The sequence below is a fragment of the Typopeltis vanoorti genome, chromosome 15 (genome assembly GCF_054136105.1).
Source record: "Typopeltis vanoorti isolate ZY-2024b chromosome 15, IOZ_Tvanoo_1.0, whole genome shotgun sequence".
NCBI lineage: Eukaryota > Metazoa > Arthropoda > Arachnida > Uropygi > Thelyphonidae > Typopeltis > Typopeltis vanoorti.
Window position 1 is genome coordinate 48306799 of NC_143563.1, and position 23992 is coordinate 48330790.

The 23992-nt window shown below is 35.6% G+C and overlaps 1 protein-coding gene across 2 annotated transcripts in view; it reads right to left on the reverse strand.

Moving 5' to 3' along the window:
* Nucleotides 1-23992, reverse strand: part of LOC150098746 (structural maintenance of chromosomes flexible hinge domain-containing protein 1-like) — a 733568-nt gene that overhangs the window by 72151 nt on the left and 637425 nt on the right. For both annotated transcript variants that reach the window (XM_090405871.1, XM_090405872.1), the window contains exons 43-44: nt 17784-17885; nt 6400-6488 (exon numbers count right to left, since the gene is read on the reverse strand). In XM_090405871.1, coding sequence (XP_090261997.1) covers nt 6400-6488; nt 17784-17885 — 191 coding nt within the window. The remainder of the gene's footprint in view (nt 1-6399; nt 6489-17783; nt 17886-23992) is intronic.

A 23992-nucleotide genomic window follows, 5' to 3' on the forward strand; every position in this document is an offset into this window, starting at 1 on the left:
CATATCAAGAATCTATTCTGCATTCGCACAGTATCTATCATACTTTGCTTTGAACTCATTCACAGTCATGGCACCCACAAAAAACTCTGGCAGCTTATTCCACTCATTCACCACTCTCCAAGTAAATAACCTAGTTCTAACACCCTTGCTAACTACACTCTTGCTCAGTTTCCATGGATGGCCCTTAGTTCTCCCATCATCAGACCTCCAGTAATATGAATGTCTCAATCATATCGCCAGTTTTCTGCCTATCAACCAATTTCTGTAACCCACAGATCTTCTACCTGTTCTTGTAAGGTTCATTCCATAGACTAGCTATCATCTTGGTCACCTACCTCTGGATCTTCTCTACCTCCTCCCCATCATGAAGAAACCCAGGGGGCCCAGATCTGGGCACAGTAGTCAAGACGAGGTCTTATTAAGGCTGGATAAACAGGAACAATAACTTGCTTATCTCTGCTCATCAAAGTATTCTTCAGTAACAAAATGATCTGATGAGCTGATTTAGCCACTTTTGCTTTGTGCCCACTAAATTTCAACTCCCTATCCACCATCACACCCAAATCTTTAGCTTTGTCAACCTCCTGGAGTACAGTTCCACCAATTCGATATACTGCTGCTAATTTTTTCACCCAGAAATGCAAAACCTTACACTTTACTGACATCCATTCTCATTAGCCCAGACTGCCAATCTATCCAAATCATTCTGTAAAATTTTGACATCATGTACATTTACTATTACTCTACCCAACTTTGCATCATCAGCAAATAAATGAACAAATTAAATGGCAGTGGTCCAAGAACAGAACCCTGCAGCACACTACTAGTAATAGGCCTTCTTTTGAACTCCATTCCTGAATAAACTATTCTCTGACATCTCTCTATCAACCACCCTCCTATCCATCTCACCAACCCTATATCCATCCCCATGTGCTGCAGTTTACTGATTAGAATTCCATGTGGTATCCTGTCAAAGGCCTTAGCAAAGTCCAGCAGTATTACTGTAAATCCATTACCCTTATCTAGTTTGGCTGTCACTGTATTATAAAACACGAGCAAGTTACTGAGGCATGATCTACCCTTCACAAAAAAACCATGCTGTCCTCCGTACAGTATCCATTTTATCCATTAATCATTTGATTAATATCTCCAAAACCTTGACAATGATTCCTGATATGCTGATCGGTCAGTAATTTGCAACAACAGTCTTGGAAACTCCTTTATGCAATGGAACTATTTCTCCCCTCTTTCCACCCCCTCGGAACTAACCCAGAGCTGAGACTTAAATTAAACAATATGGTCAAGGGAAATGACAATTCCTTTGCTGCTTCACATAAGACTCAAGTTGGTATACCATCCAATTCCACAGATGTATTTACATTAATGTTCTGTAATATACTATTCACCTCGATTTCATTCACTTCAATTCCTGTATCAGCCATTTGTTCTCTCATTCCTGCAATATCATGGCCTGGATGATATACTCTTGCAAAGTGTTCACTTAGTAATTCTACTATTTCAGCTGATTCAGTTACTTCCCTGCCATCGGCATTCCTTAAAATTATTTTGCCGTATACATTTTTTCTTTTACTAGCAGCATATTGAAAGAACTGTTTGGGATTCATTTTAGCTTGCATTGCTAATTTCCTTTCATAATCTGCTTTTGCTTTTCTTACCACACTAGTTACCTTCCTGGCCTGTGCTTTGTACTGTTCGTGTGCCTGCAGGTCACCTTTCACCTTAAATTTCATCCACAATTGTTTCTTTTTTTTGCAGCTCAAGCTTAATGGTGTTATTCATCCATTTAACTCCCACTTGATTTATTCTCCAGACTCTAGGTATGCAGTCAGCCATTACCTTCTTCAAACACTCCTTAACCACTTCCCATGCACTATCAACATTCAGCTCTTGCAGTTTAACATGCCATGGCACTGATCCAATCAATCTCCTAAGCTTGTCTTACTTACCATCTGGGTAATTCCACATGTACCCTGTCTTAATTGAAAATTCCACACCTTTAGCCACTTCCCAGGTCAAGACCTTATGATCATGATCACGCTCACCAAATTGGCGGCAATATGGTCATATTCATAATAGTCATTTTCTCAGATGCAATTACTAGGTCAAGCACTCTCAAACCCCTAGTATATTATGTTTATTGATTTCTGAACTAATGTGAAATCAGTGTGTAAGTTGTATGTGCACATGAAGCAGAGAAAGAGAGAGGGGCAGGGTAAGGGAGGAAGAGAGTTCAGCAATATGCTCTCCCCATCTCCATCTGAAAATACATTACAATTTTCAGTCAGATGCCCATTACCTTATCAGCTATCGGGTGTCTGAGTGAAGAGTGGAAGAGAACAATATGGAATTTTGGTCTTGCTGGCCTGGTTAGCGTTCCTGCTTGTCAACCAACAGGTCATAGGTTCAAATCCCACTGCAGACATAGATGTTTGTGAATGTCTTTAGGTGGGATATGAATATCATTGCCTAGTGTGAGACCACTGCCCTGCTTATTGGAGGCCTGAAGTGGTGTAAAAAAGTTCCATGTTTGGTTTTCTCTAGAGAGAAGACTTTCCAGACTATGTAAAACAAAAATAAAAAATTACAAATATCTATATAAAATTAATAAAAATTGGGGAAAAATCCTGAGCTCACTCATGGCACAAATGTGCTATGAGTTTACTAATAACATTTCATGGGTGGGAATCGCATAAGAGGTACATATTTAAGAACAGAATTTAGGAATGAGTGGATAAGGGAGACACTGGAGTTCTATAGGAGTTTCATGAGAAGCTAAACAGAGGACTCATATTTTATTATAGTAAACAGATGAGTTAAATAAAGTAATGGAGATTTTTGCAACTGATATTCTTTAATTATTCAAAAGTATTTGCCAGAATGGCATGCTACTGCATTAACTGAACTGAGTAGAATTAATAACATGCTGTTAGTCCAGATAGGTAGATGATTCTGTGACTGCCATCTAAAAATTAATAGTGGACTCTGGTTAATTGAGAAACATCAGGACTAAAATACTTTGTTGGAATTAAGTGGCTGCCCCAATTATACGAAATTTTATGGAAAAAGCTAAAATATCACAAAAAGTTAAAAATGTTTAAAAATAGACAAACTTTCAGTATACCTTTGCTAACCATGTTTTTATTTAAAAAACTAAATGTACATATATGTGATAGTATCAGTATCCCTAAAGAGGTTAATTATATATAGGTATTTATCAAAGAAACATATTGTCCCTAACAGTTATTTTGGACAAATTTATCCAGTGTACCCTGACATGTTACCTTTGTAGACTGTAACTGAAACAAAATCAGTTACAGTCTAGAAGACGAAGCGTGGCGCTGTGGTTCATGTTTATACATGTTTGTCAATCCTCCCTCCTCTTCCCTACCTGAGAGCCGAACCTACCCAAACAACTGACTGCCCAGTCAAAACATCCATTCTAAGTGAGTGCCTTCTTACTATTCTATGTATTTGTTGTGATTTCTTTCACTTGCTGTGCTTAAAGTTATTTTTAATCTTCAGTTTACTGTGAAGCAAACTAAAGTCTAGAAAGGGAACATGTCAGGGTATACTCGATAAATTTCTCCAAAATACCTGTTAGGGACAATATGCTTCTTTGATAAATACCTATATATAATTGACCTCTTTAGGGATACTGATACTGTCACATATATATACATTTAAAAAACTAAATGTACATATATGTGACAGCATCAGTACCCTGACATGTTCCCTTTCTAGACTGTAACTGAACAAAATCAGCACAAATATCTAAGTCAGATAAAGGACTGTCTTCTTGTATAAAGTAGCATTATAATTCAGCAATAAATTTCCTGCCTTCTTGGTTAGTCACTCGCTCATGTTCAGGTGTGTCATCCTCATTCATTTCCTTGTCTTCGAGGGTATTTAGACATTTTGTTGCAATTTGTTCAACAACTGAATCCTCACAATCTTCATTTTCATTGTAACATTGAAGGCTATTGTCAGTGAATAAAAACTTTCATAGTTACTGACATGTTGCAGTTCCAAAATGGTTTCCTTTTCATTATCAGTCATATCTGACATTTCCTGGTCTGAATTCTTAAAACCATAATAAGCCAAGCAGTTTTGAATTGTTTTGCTGCTTATTTCTCAGCAACTATCTGCAACAAACTGTACTGCCTGTAAAATGGTAACCTCTGCACCACTGAAGATGATGCCAGTAGATTTTCTTCAGTTGTTTTGAAGTAGCTGTACCAGGGATGTGGTGTTAGCAGGAAGAAATTCAAGTTGAATGTTTTTCAAAGAATCTAGTTGAGGGTGTGCCACACAGCTGTTCAGCAGCAGAAGTTTTCTTGAATTTTATTGCAATTCTGCATCACGTCTCATTAGCCATTCCATTCTGTCCATTCTAAGTCCTTTAAAGCATCAATGCTTGCTGCCTTTTTCAATAATCAAAAGTTTCCATTTGTCACTATCTGACATGTTACAGCAACACAACATGGTAACGATTGATTGCTTTTTTTTGAGCCTACCAGCACTGCAAGTTTATAGCGCAGGGAACCATTCAATGTGGCATGGTAAAACAGATCTGTTTCGTTAATATCATAGATTTCAACAGGACTAAACTTCTGCAGTAATTTGGGTAGTTTAATTGAATTTCACTGTGTAACATGAAATTTTATTTATGTCTAGTTTTCCATCGTGATAACTAACCATTTGCAGCTTTAAAGCTCATATGGCCCAGCTTTCTAACCAACTCTTCCATTTTGGTTTTTAACATTTCAACACTAACACGCGCGGCTTGTCCAGTTACAAGAGAGAACCACTGATTGAGAGCCTTCTCAATGTCTGGATCCGTGCCTTCTCGCTTCTGTTTTTGGGATTTTCCATTGTCCATCACGATGTGTGGGATGGTGCATTGTCTTGATGAAAGAGCATTTTTTTCTGTGCCAATCTTGGCATAGAAAAAATGCTCTTTTTCTTCATTTCTTCTTTTAAAAAAAGAAGAAATGAAGAAACAGTGATGCATAATAGACTCCTGTTATTGTCTTTCCCTTTTCCAAATAGTCTATCATGATAATTCCTTGGGAATCCTAAAAAACAATGTCCATCACCTTCCCAGTGACAAAACGGTCTTCGTTTTTTTTTCCTTTTTTTCGGTGCTCTTTCACTTGGCATTGTCCACTGTTTTGAGTGCTGCTTGGACTCAGGTGTGTAGTGGTGGATCCAAGTTTCATCTACAGTCATGAAAATCGACATAAAAATCCTGCAAATTGCGATTAAATATTGCCAAACACTGCACTGAAATGTCTTTTTTTTTGCATGCGTTTTTGATTGACAGTCAACAATCGTGGCACCCATCACACACACAGTTTTTTTGTGTGCAATTTTTCATGCAAAATATTATACACCCATTCAGTTGAGATGCCCACAATCAAAGCAGTCTCATGCACTTTCACTCGGTGGTCTCCCATAACGATAACATGGATTTTGTCAATCATTTCCTTCATAGTGACCTCAGTCAGGTGTCCGGAGAGCTCTTCATCTTTGATGGACTTAAGACCAAGTTTAAACTCATTTATCCAAAAATAAATAGTTCTTTAATGTTGGTGCAGAGTCCCCATGAACTGCATCTAACTTGGCTTTGATCTGCGCAGCCATCCACTTCTTCAAATAAAAATGTTTTATCACTGCACCAAACTTGCTTTTTACCATTTTTATGAAAAATGCAAACATGGTTATTTTAAATGTTTGCCAAACGAGAACTACGTGGCACGTATAGCTAAAATTTTCCAGGGGCCATGAAAAAGATGATACATGTTGACACTGGTATGAATAACGAATTGTGTTGGTGTCTATTGGAAATTTAACAAACTTCTCAAACAATCCTCGTAAATCTCCAGAGCAGAACTTCCAGATTATGTTAAAAAAAACCCTACCACAGGTAGGTTAACAACCTTTTGTAAACCCGGGAGTCACCTTTAAAAAAAAAGGTTCTTCAAAGTGAAACTACTTTAAAAGTGAAGCTTACTTTAAAAATCTTTGTTAAGTCTGTAACAACAAGAGATAATCTGCAAACACAGGGTTGCTGTTGAAACTTCTGGTCATTATTTTAAAGAAATAAGCATGCAGATTATTAGGATATCTTAAAGAGTTAGAATAGTATGCTATTTTAAGAACTCTGGATGACAAAGTAAATTCCTATTTCACAACTTTACACTGCATCATACTTTGATTTCTGACTTTTTGCAAAGATTAAAATTTTGCACATGAAGAAATCCAAGGGAAAAAGAAAATTTTTCTGTGAGTAAAAGTTTCAATTTTTTTATTATTATTTCTCTTATTTTTTAAATGGGATACACAAGTAGATTAAAAAAAAATCAATATTATGCTTACTTTCCCCAATCTGGTAAATTCTTCCTAAATATTGAATCCAAAGCTAGTACTTGTTGTTGACCAGATGTTTTGCGGTAGATATCACGAGCCTATATTTGAAGGAAGACAACTTTTAATTCAAGTAAAAAGAATACCACATGATATTTCATATATAATATTGTTATTAGAGTACCAATTTACCTCAGTCAGGTCAAGTAACTTGCCTGAGTACTTTGTCCACTTCCATAGAGAGAGAGAGAGAGAGAGAGAGAGAGATAAATTCACACTCCAAGATTAATCTTATGATTTCTAATGTCCACAATTCTCAACAAACAATTTAACACTCAGACAGCTGCTTTCTTTACTGGAACACTATCCCTTATGATAGTGGTTCTCAACCTGTTGTATACATATTCCTTGGGAGTATGTGGTAAAATTTTTGGGGATATGCTGTGAGAACTCAAAAGTCGCTAAATTGGCAACACTGATACTGATTAATTTTGACAACTGACTGACAAAGCGTGGCACTGTAGTTCATGCCTATATACATGCTTGTCAATCCTCCCTCCTCTTCCCTACCTGAGAGCCAAACCTACCTGAACAACTGACTGCCCAGTCAAAACATCTATTCTAAGTGATGCCTTCTTACTATGTATTTGTTGTGATTTATTTCACTTGCTGTGCTTAAAGTTATTTTTAGTCTTCAGTTTACTGTGAAGTAAACTGAAGACTAAACTACTCAGACTAAATGTTTATAATTTTATAAGATTTATTTGTTAAATTGTTTATGTCACTCTTTGTGTTTATCGATACATGTAATTTATGAATACAAAATGCAACATATCGTATGCTTTATTTTATTCCCATTGTTATGCTATAACTATAGTTTTATCTATCTATATATGAGGTATGCTAGTTACATACACATTTCCAGGGGGGGGGTACATAAATCATAAAGGTCGAGAACCACTGCCTTATGATTAAACACAGACAGAACAATCTCTACAGAAAACCACACTGGATCTTCCATGGAGATTGGCTCTGTTTTTCTATGCAGATTTACAGTGCCATAACTAGACAGGTGCAACGAGTGCACAGACACAGGGACCAGGACGCAGGGGGGGTCTGAAAGGCATCAAAAAAAATAATCAGTATTATATTTTCATTTTCAAATTTCGCTGCCATGGGGGCCGATTCATAAACATAATTAAGTATAATTTCTGGGAAATTCCCATGCTACTCCTCTTAAACACTATTAATATAATTAACGGCTATTTTAGCCTGTTTTTGTTCAGGAGTGTCCCTTATATTTAATACATTGGCTAACATAACTCAAAAGGGGTATATATATATTTTAGGGCATTATGGGCGAGTGTTGAAGGCAATTATGGCAGAATAAAAAATGTGGAAAAATTATGTACATACCTTGATTTTGGTTTAACGATGCCTTCTAAATACAAGCTCTTGTTGAAACGGGGGGGGGGGGGGAGAGGGAAAGAACATGGGGGTGTACTTGAGACATGGGAAATAAGCTTGGGAACCTGGGTTACTATTAATAATATATATATAAATATATATATGTTACCGCTAAAGTGCAGAAATCAGTTATTCTGCAGATTATCTAGGTATTGTGCAGATTAACTATGGTGATCCATTAATGTGCGGAAAATTGTTTCATTTCTCAAATTACCTACTAGGCACTTGTTAAAGTGAAAATAAGATCTTTGCTGGAACAACAGCAACGTTTCTATATGTTTAAATTATGATAATGTTATTTATTTATTTTTTGATATCTAAAGAATCAAGTTAATACAATCAAACAATCAACAAATTAGTTGATAGAATCAATCATCAATCAATTAATATAATACAAGGAATCAAACGGTTTAAAATATTATTACAATTAAGAAAAAAAACATATGATAAAATTATGTTTACTTATTAAAAAACCAAACTAAAAGTGGAGGGAGAGGGGGGAAGGAGTAGGGAAAGGAAATGAGAGAAACAAACTTTTGAACTTTAATGATACAGAAGCCGTTAATGTGCACATTACCTAGGTAAAATGCGGAAAACTCTTGATTCTGCACGTTAACAGAGCAAATCAGTTAATCTGCAGATTATCTAGGTAATGTGCACATTAACGGTTTTCACACTTTAGCGGTAACATATTTATATATTATTTTGTTGTGGGGAGAGGGGGTGGGGAAGGGTATCCTTATGTGGAAACTGGGGTAAGGGTTTACGGGGTGTGGACAAATTGACAAAGCCATAATCATTGACAAACAAGTAAACGAAACGATGCTTAGAATATCCAAAACTATTGCCATAAAATGCGATGGAAATTCTATCAACGTCCACCGCCCCTACCTAATTTCCGAATGTTGGATGTTCCAAAACTTACAAATTAAGCCACACCTCCGGCCATTTAACGACAACAAATGCCCAAATTTGGCAGATACATCTTGCAGCCTTGACATAGCCCTACAGTCATTCCCACAAAGTTCCGACAATGACCGAAACGGTCCACACCCCATAAACCCTTGCCCCAGTTTCCACATAAGGATACCCTTCCCCTTCTTCACCCCCCCCTCTCCCCACAACAAAATAATATATATATATATATATTTACATATATATTATTAATAGTAACCCGGGTTCGCAAGCTTATTTCCCGTGTCTCAAGTACACCCCCATGTTCTTTCCCTCTCTTCCCCCCCCCCCCTCTCAACAAGAGCTTGGATTTAGAAGGTATCGTTAAACCAAAATCAAGGTATGTACATAATTTTTCCACATTTTTTATTCTGCCATAATTGCCTTCTACACTCGACCATAACGCCCTAAAATATATATATACCCCTTTTGAGTTATGTTAGCCAATGTATTAAATATAAGGGACACTCCTAAACAAAAACAGGCTAAAATAGCCGTTAATTATATTAATAAACATAATATTTATAAACAAAATTTCTATTTCTATTGTATCTTTTTTTTTATTAGTTTTTTTGAAAACGGGGGGGACCAAAAATAAAATCTTGCACAGGGCCATCAATAAAAAAAAAATCAATTACCCCCCCCCCCACTTTATCACACATGATAATATGCATTATTTTCAGTTTTCAAAGTTAAGTGGCGATAAATATTGTGTAAAACTTCTACATCTCTAATATTTAAAGTTGCTAAAAGACAACCTAAAGGGTTACTTGAAACAACTCTTGCAATAATAATGTCTGTAGAACTTTTAGCAAAGAAAATGATCTGAAATGTATAGCTCTCTTATTTCATGAAAGAAAAACAGCAAATACCTTCCCTCACTTGTGATAACACCAAGATCCATGCTTTTCTTAAAGTGACTTACATCTCTAGCCTCTTTTGGAATGAGAACATCACATCATTCTCTACCACTAAAAAACTAGTCATCTTTTTCAGTTCAAAACCTCAATTCTCATCTGTACAACTCTTAAGACTGTAAATCCCAAATCTGCACTACCTTAGCATATTCTTCTCACATATGGGGTGATGCACCAAAAACTTATTAAAATTGATTGATGCTATGCAGAAGAGGGTGAGCCAGTTAATTGTTGATCCCTCTCTTTTACAGAGTTACTCCAGTCACTTCCTCATTTCTGCATTCTCTCTCTTTTACAGTTGTTTTCATGGGTGCTATTCTGGGGACTACCACTATTCCTACAAACCTATAAAAACATGACATATAATTACTGTCCAGTTCCAAACATGGAGAATGCAGCTTTTTTACCTTCCTCTTCCATTCTTTCTAAAGTTATTCAAAAAATGTATTCAAAGGTTCCTTTTTTCTTCCTGATTACCTATATATTTTACCTATATTATATTTCTTCCTGAAAACATATAGTTCAGTGTCCTATCCATACAGGACACTGATATGTGTGTGTGTGTGTGTGTGTATATATATATATATATATTATACATTAAAAAAATAATAACATTAACACAACATCTCACATACTATCAAGTCTGGCAGAGATCTAGGATGGGCTAATGATATCAGTGTCATTAGGTGACCAATGCGCATGCCCAAGGTGCAAAAATGTTAAATGGTAGGGTAGTTATCTGAGATAATTCTCGAAAAGAATAACACAACATACATCATTATCATACATAATGTATTGAATTACATATAATAATGTACTGTATAATGTATGTATTATTAGCTAGAAATACATGTTACTATACTACTGAATTCACTTTACAGGATTCTAATTCTGCCAATTATGGGAGTAGGGGGGGGACCTCCTACTATACCAAAAAAACTGTCCATGAATCACTAGCATCATTACATTGCTAATGATGCAAGCCATTCATGCAGTCTCTCTCTCTCTTTCTCTTTAAGTTCTTCCCCCCCCCCAGACCATATCTTCATCTCTTCGTGTTACAATTCAATTTTAAGAATGGTGTGTGTGTGTGTGTGTGTGATGAGAGAGATTTAACCTTTTTTTAAAAAAAAAATATCTTATTGTGCTATTTATCTAAAAACATGCTATTAAATAATAATACAGGTTCACTGAATGAGAGTAACTGTATGGCCATGTGCTAAGTACTACACTTTTTGTATTTCTGGAATTATTATATGGGCACTCCATGGAATCCGAACACTCATCATGGGAGACCCAATCTATCATAAATCTTATTGAATCTACTAACAGGAAAATCACAACTGACTCTGGCAACCCATTTCACTCATTCACCACTCTCCCAGCAAAAAATCTAGTCCTCCCATCCCTACTGACCACATCTTTATTCAATTTTCAGGGATGACCCATTGTTCTGGTCCCTCTAGCCAAATACTGAAACATTTCCTTTGCATCTATCAAATGAAACCCTTTAAGCAACTTAAATGTTTCTATCATATCCCCTCTTTTTCTCTTATCAACCAACTTCTGCAATCCACACACCCTCAATCTATTCTCAAAGGGAACATTCACAGGCCAATCCCATCTTGGTCACTTGCCTCTGAATCCTCTCCACCCCTTCCTCATCCCCAAGAAACCCAGGGGAGACCAGACTTGAGCACAGTAATCCAGATGTGGGCATATCAAGGCCTTCTAAAGAGGAATAACAACTTACTTATCTCTACTTGTTAATGTGTTCTTCAATAGCCAAGTAATCTTATGAGCAACCTTAGCAATATGTCCTCAAAACTTTAACTCTCAGTCTACCACCACCCATACATCTATAGCTTCATCTATTTCCTGGAGTATACAATGTCAACAATGTGATACATAGCTTGTAATCTATTTATCCCAAAATGCATAACTTGACATTAATCTGACACCCCATTAACTTTTGCCGAAACTGACAAGCAATTTAAATTATCCTGCAAGCTCTCCATATCGGCTTAATTAACAATTGCTCTACCTAATTTCACATCATCAGAAAAAAACTGAATATTTCCTTTCAGGTCTTTTTCTATATCATTTATGTACAAATTAAACAGCAATGGTCCCAGCACTGAACCTTGTGGCACATCACTAGTCACCTGTTTTTGCCTCGATTCTGTCCCTCCATATACCACATTTTGATATTTGTCCAGCAGACATCCTCTCATCCACTTAACCAGTGTCAAATCCATCCCCATTTGTTCTAATTTGTGCAACAGTGTTCCATATGGTATTCTGTCAAATGCCTTTGAAAAATCCAGCAAAATCATCATATAGCCATTTCCTTTGTCCAACTCAGCTGTTAGTCTATTATAAAAAATTAGTAAATTATTAAGGCATGACTGATCCTTCACAAAGTCATGCTGACTGTACAGTATCATATTTTTATCTACCCATTCTTGAATTCTCTTTTTTTTACTAATTTTTCTAGTACTTTTACACCATACCCGAGATCCTTATTTGTCTATAATTTGCTACTGTAGTCTTAGATCCTCCCTTATGCAAAGGAATAATTTTGCCCTCTTTCCACTCCCTTGGAACTTTATCAGAGCTGAGACTTACACAGCTTAGTCAAAGATACTGTCAGTTGCCTTGCACATTCTCATAAAACCCTAGATCAGGCATTCCCAACCCAATGCCTGTGGGCACTATGGTGCCCGGCGACCAATTTGTGTGTGCCTGTCGCTGTTCAACTGTGTGCCGTATAGTTTGAAATAATCATGTGCACATCACGCAACAATTCATGGCATGCTATATTAATGTCATGTGTCATTAACGCATCCGTTAATGACACATGACGAGTATTAAACACATACAATGTAAAGTAGATGCGCATTCGAAGTTGTTCATTATCTGTTGCTAGTTATATGCGCATAATTTTAACGGTGTCTTGTACTTAAATTTTTGAAATATTTTGATTTTTAATCCTAAAATGAGTGAATCAAGTAAAAGACAACAAACCTATAATTTTAACACTGACTGGAAGGAAACATGTTGTTTCGTTAATTTTAAAGATAGTTGTGTTTGTTTGTTGTGCAACAGTAGCATTGCAATTCCGAAAAAACACAATGTTGATCGTCACTTCCGGACAATGCATGCCACTTTTAATACGAATTATCCACTTAAATCTGAAATAAGAAGGAAAAAAATAAATCAACTAAAATCGAACCTGTCTGCCCAACAGTTGGTTTTCACTAGACATGTGGTAACATCTAAAAATGCCACCATTGCTTCTTTAAAAATTTCTCACATGCTCACAAAGAAGAAAAAACTGTTCCAAGATGGCGAATTGTTAAAAGCATTTTTGACTGATGCCGATTGGTTATTTTAGGGATTTTCTAACAAACGTGAGATTATGTCAGCAATACAAGATTTATAATTGTCAAATAACACTGTCACAAGAAGAATACATGTAATTTCAATGGACATACAAACTCAGTTAAAAAGTGACTTGAAAATATGTAACTGGTTCTCTTTACAATTTCATGAGTCAACAGATGTATCAGACACAGCACAGTTGGCAGTTATGGTGAGAATGGTATTTAGTAACTTCACTGTAAAAGAAGATCTACTGAAAATATTACCATTGAAAGGACGAACAATGGGTGAATATATTTATAATACATTCAGAATATACACCAAGTCAATAGATATGCCTTTGTACAAGTTGTCTGCAATAACTACTGATGGGGCACCAGCAATGGTTGGCAATATCAATGGATTTATTGCACTCTGCAAGAAAGATCATTCATTTCCAAACTGTATGTCCTACCACTGTATTATCCACCAGGAAGCTTTGTGCAGTAAAATATTTCTCTTTGGACATGTTATGAAAGTTGTTACAAAAATCATCAATTCCATTCGAGCAGCCCCTATGCAGCACCAACTTTTGAAGGCTCTATTGCAAGACATTGAAGATAAAGAACCTGATCTCATCCTGCATACTAAAGTACGTTGACTCAGTAAAGATAAAGTCCTTACAAGATTTCTAAGCTAAATTGAAGAAATAAAAAAATATCTTCACGTCAAAAATGAAAATTTTGATGAACTAACTTTTGCTGGCTGTTGGATTTATGTTTTCTCACAGACATCATGGAAAAATTGAATTCTTTAAATTTGGAGTTGCGAGGAAAAGATAGACATGTCGCTAAAATGATAGGTTCTTAAACTCATTTAAAGCAAAACTGGATTTGTGGATATCACATCTGCAGATGGAAACTCCCGTTCATTTCCCAAATATGAAAAAAATGGTAGGTGATAGTCAATTTAACTTGTCACTATTTGTTAAACATCTTCAAGTACTTAAAGAACAGTTTGAAAAGAGATTTCAGGAATTTACTATCATCGAGCCAATGATCTCCTTTTTTATCAATCCTTTTACTTGCCAAGTAAATATAATAGAAATAGCTGCATGCATTGCAAAGCTTGTTCAAGTAAATGCTGAAGAACTGGAACTAGAAATTTTGGATCTTCAGAATGACATTATGCTAAAATCCCATATAACGTGAAACTTCTGGAATCTAGTGGATAGAAAAAGTTTCCATTCTTAAAAAGAGCAGCGTACAAGATAAAATCATTTTTCGGTTCCATATACCTTTGATAATCATTGTTTTCAACCATGAATATCATAAAATCAAAATATAGATCACGACTCACTGATGAGCATCCTGATGATTGTTTAAGAACTGGAATATCATCATATTCTCCTAATTATGAAGCACTGGCCAACGAAATGCAATGCCAAAGATTACACTAACTTACATATATATATTTACAATTTTTATATAATGTAAACTTTTAAGTAATAAAACATTTGATTATAATGTAAACTTTGTATGTATTAATTTAACAAAAGAATTCAAAAAATTTGCTTGAAAACATAGATGGTGCCAATCGCCCTACCAGTATTTTAGAATGTGCTCTAGGAAACAAAAAGGTTGAGAACCCCTGCCCTAGATGATATCCCATCTAATCCCACAGCTATATTTACATTGAGTTTCTGCAATATCCTAAGAACTTCCAATTCATCCGCCTGTCTCCAAATTAGTGTCTGTCACATAGGTTAAAGCAGTAACCTCACTACGAAGATATATGCTTGCAAAGTGGTCATTCGGTAACTAAACTATTTTATCTGCTTTTGTCTCCTCATGAGCATCATCATTCAATAAAGTTAATCTTCAATAGTTATTCTTCCTCTTATTTGCCACATAATGAAAGAACTCTTTGGGATTTCCTTTGGCCTGCTTGGCTAAATTCTTCTCATAATCTTATTTTGTCTTCTTTGTCATGCTGGCCACCTTTCTCTTTATATACCCTCCACAGCACTTTCTTCTTCTGCAGCTCGTGCTTAATGATATTACTCATCCTACCCAGTTAACCCTTCTTATCCCAGGTACACAATTTAATACTGCTTCCTCTAGAAGACCCTTAACTATATCCCATGCATTACTTACATCTTTACCCTGCAGTGTTTTATGCCATGGTACAGATTGATACTTTTTCCTAAGCAAGTCATAATCACCTGCCTTGCAGTTCCACAAATAACCCCCTTCTTGATAGAATATCCTTCATTTTTTACAATCTCCCAAGTCAAGACAACATGGTCACTTTCACCAATTGGAGGCAATGTTGTCAACTTGATTATGAATAGCTTTTCTGATCTAATGAACAGATCCAATACTCTCCCACCCCTAGTCCCTCCTCCATCACATGCTTCCTTAAGTAATTATCCCTCAGCAGGTGTATAAATTCTATTTCCTTTCTGCCATGCAATCTTTCTTCCTTCCAGTCTATATCTTCATAGTTCAAGTCCTCCATAATAATCATTTGACCTGTACTCATTCTACTAATTTGGTGATGCATATCTTCCAGGAACTCCCTGGCCTATAGCAACAACCAACCGCATATATTTTGTCTTATTAATCTCACACCAGATTGCTTCAAACGAACAGCCACCCTTTAGCCTGTCTCCTATTCTTTTTGGTTGCAATTCATCCACTACAATTTTTCAATTTCGTGCTTTGTCTTATGAAGTATAATGTTTAAGCACAATATTTCTTTATTAATCTCCATTTCATTCTTCTCTATTTCCATGGCCACATGTTCGACATTATTAACATTATTTTCCATCTTTTCGTCGGTATTTGTCGCATTCTCATCACCTAACAGATACTCACTTTTAAAACACTTAATACATTCTCTCTCTCCAGTTTCAATTTCTTCCTACATATTCTTTAAGTTTCTCAATGCATTAATTTCGCATACACTGCACTGAATATATTCCCCAAATTCAAATTGCCAGACAATGTGGTCTTTGTCGCCATTGTTCGTCGTGTTGGTGCCATGCCAACAATATCACAATAAAAATGGTATAAATATACTAATATTCTAAAAACATGAAAATCTACACTGATACACTATAATACTCTCAAAATTATAGTAGAGTATAGTATAGTATACATTCCTTTTGCTTGGGAAAGGGGAGGAGTGAGAAATGTAGCATTGACCCATTGCCAGTAGATTTCTTACTAGGTATGGCAATGATATAAACATTGCAAAATTTATGTTAACATTCCCATTTTCCACTCCGCCCCCTGAATTTTTCCATGCCTTTATACCTCTGCTGTGACAAAAGCCAAAAGACCAAATCACTGTACAATACCAGAAATGCCTGACACGCAACTTAACGTGATTAAGAGCTAACCATGTAGTGGGTTGTGTTATCATATAGTTAACAATCATTAGAAAACCTGGGTTTATAATGTTGTTAATAAATTATATTAAATACTCCATTTTTTAACAATAATTATTGTTGTAAATTTTAATGAAAATAAACTTCAGTTAAAGACTAATTAGAGCATTCAAGATCAACTATAGCTTCTTTCATTCAAAAAAGAAAATGGATATAAGTGGACTGCAAAGGATCGTGCATCAATGAATTCCATCAACCAGGAAAAGTTTCCAGCATCGCCACCAGAGGAGTGACACCTTTTGGCTACTCATATATGAAAAGAAGACTTCTGCATTATTTCAACTTTGGTATCACCTATGGGTCTGGCTCCCACTGATGAGACCTCAAAAAAGGTTGAAACCAGGTCTGGGTAGTGACCCTTCCCATAATGCATAGCATTATACATGTCCATGCTTTGCATTATGGGATACTAAGGCAAGTGATGTGAAGCCATTAGCTTCTATATACATTGCTCAGTCTTGAAAATAGTTCAGGTGCAAATTTTGTTTTCTTTCACTTAGATAAAGGATTTAACCAAGAATATAATTTAATGGCATCTTTAATTTATAGTATAACCAAGCGGAAAAACTTCCAAGAACAGAAGAGATTTGTATCAGCACCCCCCCCCCCCAGCCTCCATTTCCATGAATGGACTACTGCTGCATACAAGTCAAACATCAGCATAAACAATGTTTAGGTTTGGTGTACATGGTGCAGAGTTTGCCATAATTGAACAGCAGACCTTGAGAAGTGTAGTATGAAGCCAATGATACATACTTTTCAAATCATGAAGTTTGAGTATAATGGCTGTCCGGAGAAGGAGACATGGGTCGAAGAAACATTCAAGGCTACACTGGTCAGCATATAATTCCAATCTTTATTGAATCTTTGGAAAGAGATAGAAGACAAAGTGTCTAACTTGCTCAACTTTGCTACAGCTACACAATAGCTGCCATATCTTGGTAGAGTAATAGACCAAAATAACACAACTGGGTTCACAGAATAACTAATCTTTAATCCACACACAGGATCAATATGCTACATGTTTACCATTTGTTAGTGGGATTATCATATGAAAATTTATCAGTATTTAAAAAAGCAACATTGTACTTTCAGCTAAAGGAGGGTCCAACAACATAGTAAAAGGGTTTGGGAAACAATCATCATCTAGAATACCAATATAATTTTTCAATGTGTGCACACACACACACACAAAGTATATTTTAAATGGAAATAGAATTACTAAAAAACTTATCACTTACTTTGGCCATATTCTGAGTAACAATGCAGTCCATGTCAGAAGCCAAATGCCATGACAAAACTCTAGCAACATCATCATCTTCCACACAAGCAAGATGACCTATCTGTAAATAAATATGTCCAACTAAATGTGCAATATTAAGCAATATCTAAAAATAAATAGAGATCTGCTATATTCATATAACTAATTTGCTTCTTTTTCTTTAAAAAAAAAAAATTATCCTAACTTAATATGATGTTTTTTTTAATTACATAAAATAGACAAGTCAAAATAAGTGATTAGAGGCTTTGTTTTTTTAGTTAATACTTCTTACATAACCAAAATTTATATTATGTACTTGTAGAATTCATTATTCTTGAATAGTCTAAAGAGGATCAGAATGAAGTGGAATAAGATTACTGCTTTAGTGATGCGATCAGTTCAACATATGGATTACAAAACTGAAATTAATAGTGCAACCAAGTCATCCTATTTGGTATACAATACTTGGTTGCTTTGTTGAGGATGGCTATATAAGTAGTAGCATAATGCACAGGAGAAAAGAGCTCAGCATCATGATATTTAGAGGACTGTTAGGAAATAAATTAAAATGACACTGTATGATCTCTAAAGCTAGCTTCTCAGAATAAACAGCATTTAAGCTATATTCATATAACTTAAATGCTAACTTAAATAAGATCCAACCATGAGAGACAGAATTATTTCTGATCTGTCAGAAATAATTCTGTCTCTCATGGCTGGATCTTTTCCACTGTCATGCAGTGATAGTGAATAACAGAACATCACCTGCCCCTAGTGTTTGTCAAAGTGAATGAACCATCTCTATCCTTTTGGTGTCAGCAACTGTCTCTACAATATAAAATAAGAAAATAAAAATAAATAAAAAATTATATAGGCTAGAGCTTTGATAGACCTTTATAGTCACAAATTTTTGGATTAGACAAGTGCTTGGGAGAGAAAAAGCAAAGAATATCAACCAGTGCCAAAAGACAGAGGAGAGAATATAAAGGATTTGACTTTCCTATACATATTCCTTAGCTAATGTATGTGTGAAGTGATATGAACATTAATCTTTTTTCTTCCCCCATTACAAAATATGAGAATTACTTAAGGGTAAGTGGGAGGAGATTACCACATACCCTTGTAAAGCATATGGAGAAATAACTAGAGCCTCTGATCTAATGTTAATCATCACCTTCTTATGATGTAACCTGTTAGTAGATATCCACCTGGATACTAAACAAAGAAGAATGGACTAGTAATTTGGAATGTATTTTGTATTGGTTTAAATTATGATGTCATGTTAGTTATCATCTGCATAAATGAGGGCTGTTGTTTTCCTCAGGAAACCAGAGCAAACAGTGAAAGTCAGCTACTGGAACAAACTTGACATCAGCAGAAATGAAGAGAGGCACCACAAGTGTAAGAAAAAAAGTAGGAAAAAAAGTGGAACTGGGAAAATAAGTATCACACTGGCATAATTAGTGATACAAAGAAGACTGAAGCAGGTGAGATTCTGCTAAATAATAACTATAAGATATTTGTATTCATGCAACAGCAATCAAGGAAAGGAGGAAGAAGATATAGCAGTTAACACTAAACAAAAAGTTAATTTTAATGAATGACAGGCAATTTCAGGTACAGTGAAATGAACAAACATTAAAATAAGGAATGGAACAATAAAAATACTTTGTGAACAACATTTCCAGTATTCAGACCTTGTGTTATAGACATATAATGAGTTTGATAAAATAGACGACTATAGCCCTACAAGTTTTGTAAATTTGTCATTTGTACCATCATTTTGTATTTTGGTTTAAGCCAATAAGAATACAATTTGGTTGGCTAAATCCCAAATTGCCAGCCCATCCTCGTTCGTTCAGTACCCAGGTAGATACCCAACAGGGTGCACCACGAGAAGGTGAGGATTGGACATTAGGTCATAATAAATTTAGTTTAATCCTTTATCCAAGTGTGAGCAAACAAAGTTTGTGCCTGAAAGTATCTTCAGGACTGGGGTAAGGTGGTACAACACCGAGCATTTATGAATTGTGATCTGTCATCTTATCACAATTCATAAATGCTTATAAATTTTCAACCAATCAGAATAATCTAAACGCAGAAATAAAAAAACTAACATAGATCTTCATAAATCGCAACTATCCTACACAGCTACGCAAACAAGATGGCAAAAAACCACCAAAACAACCCAAGAACCAAAACGAACTTCCCAGCACAAAAAATTATCAAACTACCAACACTCAAAACACATACAAAGCTTATAAATACATCTTCAAACATACTGACTACAAATTGGTATTCACCACAAACCAAAAATTGGCAAATCTCCTAAAATCCACCAAACCTCACACACAAAAAGAAATATTTGAACATCACAATGTAGTCTATAAATTTCTCTGCCAAAAAGGCTGTGATATCACCTATACAGGTTCCACCATCAGGTTTTTATGGGCAAGACTACAAGAACACTTCCGTGATTGTAACATCCCTATTCCAGAACATTTAAACACTAAAAAACGTAACATCAAAAAGAAAAATCGAATACAAAGCACAGGAAAAATGGAAATAGCTGTTCATGCCCTTGAACAAAAACATACCCTGCAGATCGACAAGGCCATCATAGTAGACAGACAAGACAATGAAACAATGCTAAGAATATTGGAAACAATAGCCATAAAATGTGACACGAACTCTATCAACGTACACAGGCCCTACATAATCTCCGAGGTTTGGAAGCTTCACAACATAAAATTGAGGTCACAACCCCGATTAATAGGCGATATTCCCGACCTGACAGAGCATCCACTTTCCCAATGTGTTCTGATGACGACCAAGAATTAGTCGAAACGGACCGCACCCCGTCAACCTCCTTTTTCCCCTTCCCTATATAAAAAATCAACCCTTTCACCTTTTCCCCCACCCTATATAATATAGTAATATAATATATATGTTTATATATATATTACTGAAAAAAACCTGGGTTTTTCCAATTTAATTCTCCCAAATTGCCAACCATCCCCACACTCAGTAGTTTTTGGACATCACAGAAAGAAGAAAAGCCGCAACACCCAGAAAAAGGTATGTGTAAATTTCTCTTCCTTATGCTACATATACTTTTTGGTAAATTTACATCTACAGTGCCCTAAAAATCCATGAGTAAATAGCCAATGACATTTAAACAGGGGCACTCCTAAACTGAAGCAGGCAAAATAGCCGTAATTATAATACTAAAGTTATTATAGTCTAACCAAGTGAAAAATAAACTTTCAACATCTTTCTCTAAATCCAGAGTAATTTATTAAAAAGGTGGCACACCATTTGGCAACTCCTATAGGTAGAGATGACCTTGCTAATGCTTTTGCCTAGTATCTCCATTTGGGCCTGGCTCCCACTGAAGAGACCTCAATAAAGGTCGAAACTAGTCTGGGTAGTGGCCCTTCCCTTAATGCATAATATTAGACATATCTGCAAGGAGATGTGTTTTGCATTATGGGAGATACTGAGATAGGAGTGATGTTAGCTTGCTCTACTTTGCAACGAGTTGCTCGGTGTTGTACCACCTTACCCCAGTCCTGAAGATACTTTCAGGAGCAAACTTTGTTTGCTCACACTTGGATAAAGGATTAAACTATATTTATTATAGTCTAACCAAGTGAAAAATAAATTTTCAACACGACATTAGGTCAGAAGCCCTGGTCGGTTCTCTGCATTCCTTTAAAGGCTATGTGGAGGTCTCCTCTCAGTTATACAGCTTTGACCCCTCTCTGTAAAGGTTGGAAGGTAAATGACCGAGAGAGATATAGGTGGATTGATACGGTACAAAATGCCTTAGATGATAGAAATATAAGATCTGATAACGTTGGAGTCTTGACAAGTAACAGACTGACTTAGAGGAAAATTGTAGATAGGAAGTTAGTAATGATGTAAATTTTTCATGTAGTACTATCATATCCTGTACACCCCTTGAGGGTACATGGCAGGAATTTGATGATGAGTTTTGTAAAGTTGTCAGACCTACATTAGGGGGGTACCAGCACAAGTTATATACAAAAAAGATTAGAAACAATTAATTACACATAGTACGTGTTATCAGAACTTCACAATTGGTACATGTAAACAAGTAACCAGAATGAAAAAAAGCATTGAAGTTAATTACCCTATATATGTTGGAACAATGCTTGTTGTTTCTGTCATGTTCCATTAGTACAGCATGTGTTGTATCCTAGGTCTACAGTAGTTATATTTTTAATGAAAGCAGACTAGACTTGGTGTAGGATTAAGCCTCGATTTTTTGTTACATTATGTAGCGATCTGCAGCATTTCAGAGGCTTATGAAACAATTATGATCAATATATAGATCATAATTGTTTTACAAGAAAATTCAAGGAAGTCTCTGGAACACTGTGGATCCCCCACACAATGTAACAAAAATCAAGGCTTAATCCTACACCAAGTTTGGTCTGCTTTCATTAAAAATCTAACTACTGTAGACCTAGGATATGAAGATTCTAGTAAGTAAGAAAGTGGAGGAATTTCTCAAGTCATTACAGAAACTTGTTGGAGATCTAAACAGTAAAGTAGAAATAAATATGAATACCAGACATATAGAAATGTTTTAGGTAAATTTGGAGCAAAGAGAGACAAATTGTAATCATTAAGTGCCAGATGAGTGTTTGTTCAGGATTTGGACTAGTTCTTACTATGTTCTGACATAAAGATGTGAATGAATTCACATGAAGAGAAGGCATGAGAAAGTCTCTTTGACTGTATTATTGTTGACAATGATATCTGTTGGTTCAGTATAAAGATATATAGAGGATTTGAAATCAAAACTGAAAAATGTAGTTTTAGTTGTATAAAAATGAATTTCATATTGAAGAGAAAATATAGTTCTAAAAAGATTAAGTGGGGCCAACTTTTAGATGCAACTGTAGACTCAAAAATGTAAATATTATTTAATTTAAAAAATGAAAGAGTTTTGAAAACCAAAACCAAATCTTAAAAAACTTAGTAGCAACTCTGAACTTGATTGTTTCAGATAGAGAGGCATAGGAAGAAGTTGTTAGGAAGGATACAAAAATCTGAACTTCATGTGCAAAAATACCAGCAAAATCTACCAATATCAACAGGCAATATCTGCTGATGTTATATCAAAGCTATTACAAAGAGTTCTGCACTTGCTGTTGGCATACAGCAAATTATACAGCCATTGTGTTCCAGGATTGAATCTGTATCTTGTTCCAGACTGCTTAGGTGAATGGGTATTTTGCTTACCAAAGAAATAAACTGATTCCAACAGTCATCTAACAATGGATTTTCAAACATTATTTCACCCATGTAAGGGTAAAAAATTATTGTGCCTGTAAATTTTATTCTATACTTCCCACTTAAGCATTACTACACTTACCACTATACCTCTCACTCCATCCAGAAGGAGGGATGGAGAACAGATGGTCAGATAAGCAGCAGAAAATATTTGAGTAGGCATATGGAAGATGTTTTTTGTGTTGAAAAGGGAGAAAATTATGTTATTGCAAATGCTCAATCATCCCTCTAATATGGTGTTTACATTATTCTCCAGAACATTGGAGAGTCACATCAATCTCCCATAAAAAGAACTGGAAGAAAGGAGGTTAACTCTAAAATAATTTACCTCAGGTTGTCCTCAGATATATAAGCATGAGGTGGAAACAAATGAGCATGTTGCATTAACGATTCTTATGAATGGTAGATGACAAATGTCTCTATGTTAGCATTTAGAGGCCTTCATGTAATGGGGTATACAGTTGTCAATCAAGGCTGTGACTACTGTGGACAGGTCTGTTTCTATTTTGAATTACACCCAAAGCGACTAAGACAGGCTAGCATATTATGTCTGTGCATTGCATGTGTTCTTCTGGGAAGTCTGCTTGTCATGTGGGATGAAAGAAAAACTCAAGTTTCCAGCAGGGAATTCCATATGAGACCAACTAAATGACCATCAGTTCTTTGGGTAGATCCATCTTCTATTCTTTCCTCAAAAATGATAGCGGTATACAATAATGTAGGGTTCCCAACAGGTTTCAACAAAGTCTGCAGGAAAAAGCACACTGATTTATGCTTCTGCAAAGAGGACTCTAATGCTATCAAGATGATTGTTTTTCTGAGAGAATTCAGAATAATTCCATTACACACTGGTCTCCAAAACGT